This window comes from Choristoneura fumiferana, chromosome 15, assembly GCF_025370935.1.
Source record: "Choristoneura fumiferana chromosome 15, NRCan_CFum_1, whole genome shotgun sequence".
Taxonomy (NCBI): domain Eukaryota; kingdom Metazoa; phylum Arthropoda; class Insecta; order Lepidoptera; family Tortricidae; genus Choristoneura; species Choristoneura fumiferana.
Window position 1 is genome coordinate 5,730,548 of NC_133486.1, and position 13,344 is coordinate 5,743,891.

Consider the following 13,344-nt stretch of genomic DNA (forward strand, 5'->3'; position numbering starts at 1 on the left):
TATTCGATAACAGGCATTGTGTAGTTTTAATTTATAAAACGTATACAAAATAGTCAAATACCGTATTACAGATACGTTGCATAATAATATGTATAGATACGGACGTTTAAAGAATACTATATTTTGATATACCTTAAAAGTTTGTACGGAACCCTCGGTATGTGAAACTGACTCGCAATGACAGTTTTTTAATGTGCTGAAAAATCGTGTAAGACACCCGCATGGCTACGTGTAAAGCCGAGTTTAGACTTGCAAGAAAAATCGTGCAAGTTGCATTACATTGCGAGGCCGTAAAACCAACAAATTTGTAGTGGTCAATCGAGCGCCGCAATGTAATGCAACTTGCACGATTTTTCTAACTCGGCTTAAGGTTTAACGAACCATTTAAAAACAACGAATCTATCGACTTGCCGTTCACATGGTATAGTTAGTTCGTCTATTGTTTCGAACATTCTACACTCAATTGTACAATATAGGACATGCACAAGACGCCATTTTGCTAGAACTGTCGCGGTCGCCAGATGTTAGAAATACCGGGTGTGGCCTGTAGTACGAGCAAAAAATTAAAACATAGATCGTCCTCGTCAAACTGAACAACATTAGTTCAGCGACTTTTAAAAATAATGGAGTCTTTGAATTTTCCCTTTTTTATACAAATTAAATACTGCTATCAATCTACGCCATCCTAGAACACAACTGACGTCGCCTGTCACGCTACAAACATCAAGTATTTTGCTTTACATTGGTTCTTCGAATAAACTTAAAAGTGTACTAATGAAAATTAATAAACTAATTAATTTTAAAAGTTGCTGAACTAATGTTGTTCAGTTTGACGAGTATGATCTATGTTTTAATTATTTGCTCGTATTACAGGCGACAGCCGGTATGTATTCACACAAGCAATGTTTTAATAGTGACATTCAGAATTGATTTTGTAACTAAGGCAACGTATTAGCAAAGTACGTCACGGGAGCGTGTTTGCTGCCAAACTAGCTGCAGTGTCAGTTTGGCTGGTCGTTTATCGAATTTCCCTTAGGACCTTAGTTTTAGCTCGGTGAAAACCGGTTTTAAATACATTCTGGTGTTTTAGCGATTATTATAGGTACAGTCAGCATCAAAAGTAGAGGATCTCTTTTTTACTTTGTCACATTAATTCTTTTATCAATCTTGTACGGGTACGTGGCTGTAAAACGACAAAGTACAATAGCACAGTAGCACAGCCTGATTTTGATGAAAGCCTGATGAAAGTTTCATTGATGCGACATTTTTGTGAAAATTTTGAGACATAGCTCAAACGGCTGAGATTTTTTTTACCTTTAGTATAGGAAATATACCTTATTCATTCGTCTAACGTTTCTTTTTCTTTCAACAGATCAACAGCAACTGTCCAGACATGTACCGGAACATGCATTACACAGGTAATTTTGATTAATTAATCATAAACTTAGGTATTATGGTCTTTAATCGTAGGCAATAAATAATCATTATGTAACTTTTAGGTATTATTCAAACTTTCGCGTGACACGATTACTAACTTAAAATTGAAGGAGTTATCTCACGTTCTGATTAGTTTCGGCCTTTTCGTAAGATCTTCTTCAGAGTGAGTGAGTTTATGATGGGTCTTTGTCGTTTGCCCGAATTTCATTTGGAATAGTGTAATGATTTCATCAAGTGATTTAATTCTTAAACTAACCTCATCTACTGCATTCTATTTACATACCTAATATGACATTTCAAAATATTCAAACAACATTTCATATGACACTGAAAATTATAAGACGCCAAAAGGATCTATTTTATGACGTTTATTACTCGCCACTGTTCAGTGTTAACAATTCTAGACTGTAACAGAAACATCATCAACACAGTGCCCATCTATGACTTTGAGCATGCACAACGAGCGGGTATTCATCCTGAAGAATTTCTGCCGAAAAGACCGAAACTGGTAGGACCGTTCTCGGCTGATGATCAAGGGATGATCCTACCATTTTAGACCTTCTGTTTCTTATGATGACCCTTACATATCATCATCATCATCATCGCAGCCTATATACGTCCCACTGCTGAGAGGGCTTGGGCCGTAGTTCCCACGCGGGCCCAGTGCGGATTGGGGACTTCACACATGCCATTGAATTACTTTACTCCCTTACATATGAACGCATCTTTTTAGTTTATACAAAACAACGATTCGCACGAAGCATGAATATTTTTGCACTAGTGTTAGTGGATAATGCGACAACTACATTGAGTCTATACTATAAATATTAATAAAATATCTTTACACTTTACTACTTTGTCGCTGTCACTTCGTGTTTGGCTTTTGTATCAAATTGTCCGAAGGCATACAGTGACAAGGTACCATCAGCCAAATAAGTGGTCTATCAAATTTTAAACAAGTTCCTACCAAATTAATATGTCGCTAAAGTCGAACTTTCAAGTTGGCAGACACGTCTATTGGCATTATTATTTTATGACATGCAAACGATTATCAACTTTAGGGTGATAGACCACATATTTGACTGATCGTAGTAAAGTGCAAAGATATCCTTGACCTGGACGTACAGGGTGTTTTCGTTAATGAATGATGTTTATAAATCTGTTTATTGAATGTTTTCAGCACGATACAAGCGCAAGATACGCTCGAAAAAGAGTATTGCATGCAAACGAAAGCATGTGCAAAAAAAATGTCACAAGCAAGTAGGTTTGCACGATAATTAATCTGTAGTTTTTTTTTAATTAGAATTTTGATGTATTTTTGTATTCTTTATCTTTTATACTTGTCTTCCAAATTTTTTGTACACTTAACTACAAAAAGATATGTAAGTACTGCTTTATTGGCTTGGAAGTAATGAGGCATAGACATATTCTTGTGACTTTAACTGTATTCATATCTTTGTAATTGACTGTACATTCGAACAAATTGAATCATGACCCAGGGTGGAACCTTTGTGCTTCTAATGCCATGTTGACATCTCATACTTTTGTATAGGAAATCATAGTGAAATTTATTAGTACAAGGTTCCACCCTGAGTCATGATTAAACTTGTTCGACCGTACGTACCTCTACCTCTATGACGGTAAGTTATAATATGTCTGCCAAATCGTGTTCTTAGTTCCATTGGTTTAGGCTGTCAGTTATCACAGCACTATTTTATAGTTATAGATAATGTTATGTTTAGCTTAATTTGTAGCTTGTTATATACCTAGACGATGTTATCAATATTCCACAATAGAGTATGTAGTAAATGCCTGCGTAGTTGTATGTTAACTGTGGAGATGCAAATGTACGATATTACGTAGGTATATAACATCAAATAAAATACGAAAGTGTATATGTTTATGTTTAATACAGGATGTCTTCAAATTCTTTCAGATTATTTTATGAGGTTATTGGATTAGTTTGATTAATCGCCCATGTAAAGATTTTTGATTTAGTACACTTTGAACACTTGTATTATATGGAAGCATTAGTTTCTTTGGTACAATTCAAAAGTCTCTATAAAAATTTACAGGGTGTTCAGGCAAACGAACCCAACCATCTGCTGAAGTACTTCGATAGAATTTGAGGACAGCTTGTATATGAAGATTGTAGTTTGCAAATAACCTAAGATAACAATACAGTACAGTCCAATAACTAATTATTGAACACCAGAGTATAGTAAGCAGTACAGAAAACGGAGGTACAGTCGAGGAAACTGAATCACTATTCCAGGGTGGAATTTGTGCTTTGTATTGATGTTGACGTCCCAAACATTTGCCAAAGAAATCATAACTTTAAATTCTTATGTAAGTCAATTGTAAAATTCTTAATGGGAATAAGGAATCTTAAACCTTAAAACTTAAATTGCTTGTAGAAAGGTTTCACCCTGGTAAGTGATTTACTTTCCTTGACTGTATATAGAGAAAAAAAAAAACACGGTAAGAAATAGGCGACCTTATCGCTTCAGAGATATCGTACGAGTACGAACATAAGATCGTATATACAAGGCTTTTCTATTTACACCATGTTATAAAATTTATTTAGGATATTTTAACATAAATACAAGGTTTGGCAAGTACTGCCAACTAATTATAACTCATCAATAATTATTTCAAAAACTCTTGATTTAATTAAAGTCGACACCACACCATGTTTCAATATATTTCGTTGAGCTTCACGATGCTTCACATCAAAGAACTATTTCACATGCGCAGTAGACTTGCACTTTGGTACACAATCAGTTACTGAAATATCCCAAATAAATTTTATAACATATCATAAGTACTTTATGTCGTATATCTAAATAAATATGTTATTTACAGCGACACAGTGGCCACGGGAACACAACCTTCGCTACCGCAGCGCTGACGATTTAGCCATGCTGCAGCCTAACTAACCACGTTGTAATAAATTTGTATGAATATTTTATCTAATTAATGTAAATGTGTAAAGTATAGTCTACTAGTAGGAAGAATTGCGTTCAATGACCCCAACATTACTTGTCCCGCACTTTGCATTCAAGGTTAAATATTGTTCATCACACTCACATTTGGTATGAAGATCTCTATTGGAATACAGTGATTTGCGTGTAAGTGACCACAGCAATGATGTATCAGTTGTGACATCTTAAACCACTTTTGTAATAGGTACTTGATATATGAAAAAGTCAGACAAGTAGCATCCCGGCATTTGTGGCTTGTGTCTATATTTAATTCGTTTTAATGAGCCTTAAAATAAAATATTGAGACCTCATTAAAGGTATTTGGGGACCACACACCAAAGAGTGTGAAAATGAATTCCTATGTGCCTAATGAAATAAATTTTAGTTTCATTTTAATATTAGTTCATTGAACGAAACTCTTCCTGCCTTGTGACTGCACTTTAGTTACTAGTACAGTGAGCGCCAAATAACAAGGGAGCTGCCGAGGTGCTTGAATATATATCGAAACACACTAATACCTTTGACCATCGATGTATTACGATATTTTTAAGGACCTTACCCGCTCCCTTATACAAGGTGATTTTTAGCCATCATCCAAATCTTGAAATGCATCATCATCATCATCATCAGCCTATAGCAGTCCACTGCTGGACAAAGGCCTCCCCCAAAGAGCGCTATTGTGCCCTGTCCTCGGCTAGACGCATCCAGCTTCTACCACCAGCCTTTCGAAAATCGTCACTCCACCTAGCCGGAGGGCGCCCTACACGTTGAAATGCATAAACACGTCCAAATTTATTTCATAAAATTATTAACTTTTTACGAATTCCAAAACAATGTTCTTTTGACGATAGTGAACGCCGCACCTAAATTTGGGTGATGAATAAAAATAACTTTATTTGAAGCTGAAGCTACGTGCTGCTTTAGAAATATACGTAACAAAAACATGCCTAAAAATGTAAAAGCTGCTATTAAATGTTAATGTAAATAAATAAATCCTGCGTACATTTCTTCTGAATTAGATTTGCGCTTCGACTGTTTTCGTGTATCGTGTATGTTTCGTCAGTTGCCTTTTGAACTTCGTATGGAGCGGACGCCCTACAACGACGTGTTTAATAAAAATTATAGCCTTCCTAATGCGATGGCCTCACAAGCAGAGGTTTTTGGGTTCAAACCCAAAATCGTACCTCTGATTTTGTCGGAATTTATTTGCGACATTACATTGAAATATAATATCTCAATAAATAAATAAAATAATAATAATACGAGCTTTACAAATTACGAAAATAGTTGAACCGCAGTTACTATAATATAGTTCAAGAGTTAATTAATAATGTAATTTAAAATTATTAATTAAGTTTTTAAGCTTTGTAAATAAAAAAAGTTCCATGTTAGAGTAACAAGTAAGTAAGAATGTTTTTTTCAGTATGTTTTACTATAAAAAAATTACGTTGTACAAAATTGTCCCAAACTCATTAAATGCTGGAAAATATAAAATAATAAAAATAATTATTTTGTTGAAATTAGTCTTAGTTTCAGTATACAGATGACAGCGTGTTAATAACCACACAATACAATACAATGACTCCTTATTGTACACCACAAATAGCAAGCGAATTCTACTTAACATTATACGTAAATCTGAAAGTTTGTGACTATTTATATGCCTGCATGTTTTCGACAGATTTATATGAAATTTTATGTCTTAATACCGGGCCGTCTCGATTCTCATTAACTTATTTTATTCCGATATTACTCCATCTCATTCAGAGACTGAGATGATGATGATGATGATGATTCCGATATTCCCAAGGGATCGCGATAAAATTTCAAAGGTGTTTTATGCGACGTTAATGAAATCAACGGTGTAATTGTTGGGAATAGACAAAAAAGTAAAAAAAAAAAACTATTTCACAGCTAAATCTAAAGGTTTACGTATGTCGCGGGTAAAAGCTAGTATTAAATATATTTTATAACATTCAAAGTATATGTCATCGCTATTTTGGGTTTAATTCAGGTAAAGCCATGGCCACCACTAGTATCGTAATACGTCAATTGTGTAGACAATATCTTCCTTACAAATTTTAAATGATATTTGAAGTGTAACAATGCTTTTAACTATGAATAAATAGGCAAAGCGCAGATAAAAATGAAACAGTCAAATCACGTGTAAAGAGTATTTTGCTTTTGGATAAATTGTGCTAGATCTTTTGACTTACAAGTAACAATGTTGGGAAGTAATACAAATGTAAAAAAGAATGAGACTTCTTATGTCTTGATATAATATTACGTAATAGGAATATAATTTCAGTTTTTTAATAAAAAATAAAATTATCCAACTTTTTAATAACGCACATTAATCTTTAAATAAATAAAATATCATGGGACACTTGACACCAATTATTATTGACCTAGTCCCAAACTAAGCAAAACTTGTACTATGGATACTAGGCAACGGATAAACATACTTATATAGATAAATACATACTTTAATACATAACACATTTAACATCTAAGACCCGAGAATAAACATTCGTATTACTCATACAAAGATCTGCCCTAGTCAGGTCTTCTAACCACTTGGCCATCCGGTTGTCTAATCGAATTTTTCGATCGTCTTTAATTTAATACTTAAGCTTTCGTAGTGAGTTGAACCGTTTAATTTTTTGTAATTTAACTAACATAGTATAATAATGAGCTACTTTAGGAACATTTTGTTTGAAAAAATAATAACGATTATCGATTGCTACCAGTGAATTTGCTGTTTACATTTTTAGCTGTGTCAAAGCATAAAATTAGAATACGCTAAGATTTATAGATATAATGTATTGTGTACATAAAGAGGTTATTAGTCGGTAATAATAAAACTGAAGTATCGTATTTCGTCCACACTTTATGCAAAATATATACAGAAAGTTTAATATTGGTAAATCATTATGATGTTTCAATGCTTCAAGAATATACCTACCTTTAGACATAAATGTAAAATTAAAAAAATGGACGTCAGACAATCTTATTGTAATATACATAATATGTCTTTTGTTATGTATAAAATAATGAATTACTTCAAGTAATTATAATAAATTAAAGATAAGAAAAACGTTAAATTTTAATATTTTACCCGATACAATCTCGTAAGATCAAGTACTTACTTACAATCAATGTATAAGAACTGATTTTGAGTTTGGTATAAGAATAATAATAAAACATTTTTCACTTCGCCGAAAAAGTTACAAAAAGACATAAAATTATGTCAGGCACATTCTTACACAAAAGATAGCATTCATGTGATATACATCGTGTCTACGTAGTACCAGACTTATTATGAACCATGATTTCATCGAAAAAATCGTCTTACTATTCTTGGTCTCTTGAAGAATATTTTGCGACTGCTACTGAGTTGCGTGAGTGCACATCAACTTCCTCCTTAATGCTCCTTAATGTTTACAACCGATCGAGTCAAGTTGGGGTCGCCTGTCTGGTCGACCACAGCTCTGAATCTATGGACGAGGTTATTTGACGAATACCTACCACAGTGGGGCACAAATCATGACTCAATCAGCACTACCTTATAGATCATATTATACGCCGTGTGTTGCGGGTATAGTGTGTATGTGAGACCAAAACGTCTTTATATTGGCTCTGGCTGACATACTCGGAGCACCGACCCACGTTTCGGTCTTTTCCAAAAAATAGCAAGTAACTTAAAGTAAAACAACCGTTAATCGAAAAAAATGATTTTATTTAAATATCGTGCATCTCTTCTTGACCTCCACAACTCTCGTTCTGTTTTGAAATAAAAACGTTAGTAATATTAACGATTAAATCCGGTCACATAAGTTATGATTTACTTCGATGTGCAATAAATAGAATAATAGGTTGGATGACAACCACCAATTTTTTTTTTACTTTTAATTCAAATATATCAAAGTCGAAATGGCCTGTCATATGCACACATTCATTGAATCAAGATATTTGTATATACTTGGGAAATACTAAAACAACAGGTTTATGCGTAAAATTAATTTTGATCTGCATTAAAAACTTACATCGTGTTTATGACGTGTTTAAAATTAAACCGATACATGCATTAAAATATATTTTAAATGCCATAAGAATCACTAGGTTAGATAACTTTATTTTCTGCCAATTAAGATTTGAAAACAAACATTTAAGATAATATAAATAAAAATATCGTTCGATGTTATAAATAGAAATCTATATATAAAAGAAGGCTTATGACTAGTTTTTAATCTCTTTTAGGTATTAGGACAAAGTATTTTTACGTAGATTTATATGTAAAATGTATTAATCCTATAGGGTACGTGAATATTCCAAAACAAATAGTATGTTAGAGAAGTTTTTAAGGCTTTTTTAAAAATAATATTAAAAGATAATAGGTACGTAACGAAACTTTGTATTTCTTTTTCATTTAACACACGTTTTTATCCTGACTGTTTCGAGTAGGAGCATACAGTTGAGTTCAAACATATCTTTAGGTACACTTTAGTACCTTGTCATTGTATGCCATCTCACAATTTGATACCAAGGAAGGTTCAAAACATGAAGTGACAGCGATAAGGTAATAAAGTACAGCACCCGGTCATGGAATAAAGATTGCTCATCGGTCTTTGGAAAGAGACTCGGCTAATTTCGGCTTTGTAAGAGTTGTCACAGACTACTTATGTGACGCTTGTCAGTCGTTGTACAGGTGCAATTGAGTACGGACTCATTTAGATGAAAATATATGGTAAAGAGTTGTTGAAACCACCCAACACTTCAAATTGTACGATGGCATCTTTAACAAAAGAGGGAACTATCCTTTTTCTAGTAGTTGCAACAGCTCTCTATAGATTTCCGAAGTTCACATGTTATTAATTTGACGTAAACTAATTAAGTCTATAACCACCGGCACATTTTTAGGTGCAGTGCTTATTTGATATAAAACGTAACTTAATAAACACGATGATTGACAGACGGTCACCAGTGTTCGGAAATCGTCGTGAACAGCCAATTGTTTTTTTCCAAAGACCGGTGTCCAATCTTTATCGCCGGGTACTGTATAAAGATATGTTTAACCTCGACTGTACTAAACATAACTAACTGCCTTATTCATAAAACGCTTACTAAGCTGCTGTTAATTTAACATTCGGTTGCCTTCATCTGTCATGTCACTTACCTTGAAATACTTTTATTATAAGATATGCCAGAAAGGACATAATTGGCAAAAACTACTTGATCTACTGCGGCATTTTTTCACGAGCGGAAAAGATAGGATCAGCCAAATAAGTGGTCTATCAATTTTTAAACAAGTTCCTATCAAATGAATATGTCGCTAAAGTCGAACTTTCAAGTTGACTGACGCGTCTGTTGGCCTTATTGTTTTATGACATGCAAACGATTATCAACTTTAGGGTGGTAGACCACATATTTGGCTGATGGTACTGCTATACGCTAGCAGGCGCGGGCGCAGGTGCAGGTACACAATCCGTCGCACGAGACGCATGCAGTTAGCGCTGCTCATACTATTTTTAATAGGCATCTACTCGCTCCGTGCAAACCGCGTCAGCTAGCGTAAGACCTAAGGCCTAGAACTGTGGCGGGCAACACCTAGTACCTTATAAAACGCCAGCAATCGCGTAAGTGTTCCTTGTAAAAGCTCATATATTGTGTAAAAATGTAAAAACTATATGCTGTAGATGTGTCGTTGTAACTATATTGATAATGATTATTAAACAAGTATAGAAACTTAATTGTTCATTATTTTATTACCTACGTAAGTACCTTGTATGTAGATAGAGATTTACAGATAAAATACATTGAGAAGGAGAACATTTTTAAAAGAACATCGAATAGTGTGAATGGAGCCCCACTCAGCATAGTGTTGCGGCATGATAGAAAGAGAGACCTTCTCCCATAGCACTCCACCGATGTCGAGGTTTCCTCCACCAATCCCTGCCCGTGCTTTCATTGTCTCAGCTACAAGACACCCTACTCTATGTTTGCCGTCACGGATACTACTCAAGAACCCATCTGCCCTAACAGCTATTACACTCTGCGATATATGTGTACTGCTGCTATTTTATCTTGCTGATTCAAACATAGAAAAACAAAACAAAGCAAAGGTATCCTCCTAGTATCCCACTAATATTATAAATGCGAAAGTTTGTAAGTCTGTTTGTCTGTTTGTTACTCCATCACGTCAAAACCGCTTAACAAATTTAGATGATTTTTTTTACACAGATATTTTGAGCTACGGGAAAGGACATAGGATAGTTTTTATCCCGGGAAATGGAATAGTTCCCGCGGGATAGCGATAAAAGAATTCTACGCAGACAGAGTCGCGGGCAACAGGCTAGGCATAAATATGATGCTATACGCTGCACCTAAGCTTCCCAGTTTCACTTGGGTTACTACTCGAAAACATGCGTTTTCCCAAAGATAAGACTTCTAAATCGACTGCTCTAAGACGACCAAAGTAAATAAATAAGTATACAAGCATTGCTAATTTAAATAGATATCAGGGATCATTAACATATTCGGCCTCAGTGACACGACGTCTGTGACTTTTTAGTTCTTAATTCTATGCCAGGGACACGTATTTGTGACTGCTGTGGGATGCGTAGGCATAGCGTAAGAGCTTAGTGGATCACATTCGGCTCCGGCAACGTTCCGCTATGTCAGAAGCAGCCTTTTAGGAGGTATGAATTCTTTTGACACACAATGACATAACGTGTCACCGGCGCATAGGGGTAAGAATTTGTGATCACAAACATTATGTCACGGCACCGAAATGTGTTACGTCTGTGACACGTATACGTGTCACTGGCATAAAAGTGACTGGCTGCGGGATATGCGTAGGCATAACGTAAGATTAGTGGATCGTTGCCGGGGCCGAATGTGTTTATTAATGTAAAGATTATATAGATGTAAACTAATACTAACACAGCGTTCAACTAACGCCTACATATTTCCATATATGGCAATCTCAACAAAGACGTAGCACCGCTACAATAGCGTAGCATTGCTACGCCGTAGCTCCGTAGAGGCATGGCGCCTTGCTTCCGGTACGCGGTATCGAATGCCACTAATCACTATGCCCATTGAATAGCCGTTAGCCGACTTTAGATAAAGAAGTTATGTATTTATGATTTGGCTTATAAATTCTAATTTTACAAATGTGAAAGCTTCTGTGTAATTTATTGAAGCAGGCGTTATATTACGGATGTCCATATCAATGAACTTTAAGTAATTACTTAATTTGTTTTTATGGAGCTCCTCCCCCTCCTATCACCACTACACTACGCTGCCGTGTTTCGAACTCAATCAGAGTTCATCATCAGAGCTACACAACATTTCACCATGGCAGTAAATGAATTCTACGCGGACGGAGTCGCGGGCAGCAGCTACATAGGTAGTGTTAAATAGTATATAATTTTTTATTACGGTATGAAGACGAGACTAAATAAGATCTTCTGACAAACAACATTACAATGCAATAACTCTTTCTTCTCTTCTTGCAGTGCCTCTCCACTACTCTCCACTACACTAATATATATATATATAGATTTTCCAAGGTAAGCAATAGGCGGCCTTATCGCTTCAGAGCGATATCTCTTCCGGGCAACCTTTACAATAGACAGAAGTCAGGAATAAATTCAACACCATATTCCTTCAACACTTAAAAACCGGCCAAGAGCGTGTCGGACACGCCCAAGATAGGGTTCCGTAGCTATTAGGAAAAAAAATGAAGTAATATTATGTGCGTTATAACACAATTAAAACACTTACTACAGTCTTAAAATCTATTACCAGAAAAAGAGCGTATTTTCACGGCACTTACGTCCTTTTGTTGAGAAGCGCAGTTTTTCGGTAATAACTCAAAAACGGTATATCTGTTCATGTTGAAACCAATTTTCGTTGAAATTATTTATTAAGCGTTACCTTTCCATGTTTGTTGCATATTTTTTGGACAAACGGCTTACAAGATAGAGGGGGGGGACACAATTATTGCTACTTTGGGAGTGATTATTTCCGAAAATCTTCACTTAATCAAAAAAGTTGTCGAGAAACCTTACTATCTTTTCTAAAGATCTGTCGAACTATGTGCCACACGTTGATGCGAGTCAAAAAATGTTTTTTCAATTCCTGTTACGTGTATAGATGCCCCCCTATAAATATTTATTTTTGTAATTTAACTACAAAACTAAATAGCGGCTTTGACAAGACATCTGTACTCCAAATTTCATTGATATACCTCTTGTAGTTTTCGAGTAAAATGCCTGTGACATACGGACGGACAGACAGACAGAGACGGACTTGACGAAACTATATATATCATGGACAGGGATATTTGGAAATAATTCCGATCCGCATTAGCGATCCCTTCAAATAGCGAACCTACTGTGTTAAAAATAAAGTTGTGTTAAATACTTGTGATGTATACATGTCATTTAATAATATTGTAAATCTGTTTTAAAAAAAATATATATACCTCGTTGAGTTTCTTGCCGGATTCTTCTCAGCAGAGGTTTTTCCGAACCGGTGGTAGATTTTTTTTGACATTCATAAGTGCTTGTTGTAGCCTAAATTGAATAAAGATATTTTGACTTTGACTTTGACTTTGAAGGGTTCCGTTTTTGCCATTTTGGCTCCGGAACCCTAAAAATGCACTTAACTTTAACAAAACAAAACCTTTCAATTCCCCACTAGCACAATCTCCATACGCCTTATGTCCCCGCATTTTTAAAAGTTATTAACGTCCACCGACAAGCTAGAGCCGGAAACTGCGCCGGCGGAAGTGGCCGGCGGCCATGTTGTCTGCGGCTGAACTTCCGCTTCCTCTGTCGGTTGTCTTCCTGCTAAACTTCGCTGTTACACTTTACCGTGTTTTTAAACATGTCCGCTCTTTGATGCAGTGCATTAG

At 35.3% G+C, this 13,344-nt stretch overlaps 1 protein-coding gene across 2 annotated transcripts in view; it reads left to right on the top strand.

Moving 5' to 3' along the window:
• The window catches only part of LOC141435443 (carbonic anhydrase-related protein 10-like), a 96,481-nt gene extending 86,310 nt beyond the window's left edge, over positions 1-10,171 (top strand). The window contains exons 10-12 of one of the 2 annotated variants that reach the window (XM_074098124.1): positions 1,373-1,418; positions 2,618-2,697; positions 4,303-10,171. In XM_074098124.1, the coding sequence (XP_073954225.1) occupies positions 1,373-1,418; positions 2,618-2,697; positions 4,303-4,356 (180 nt within the window). In that variant the 3' untranslated portion in view covers positions 4,357-10,171. The remainder of the gene's footprint in view (positions 1-1,372; positions 1,419-2,617; positions 2,698-4,302) is intronic. The other variant, XM_074098125.1, reaches the window with a different exon arrangement.
• Positions 10,172-13,344: the final 3,173 nt, after the last annotated feature.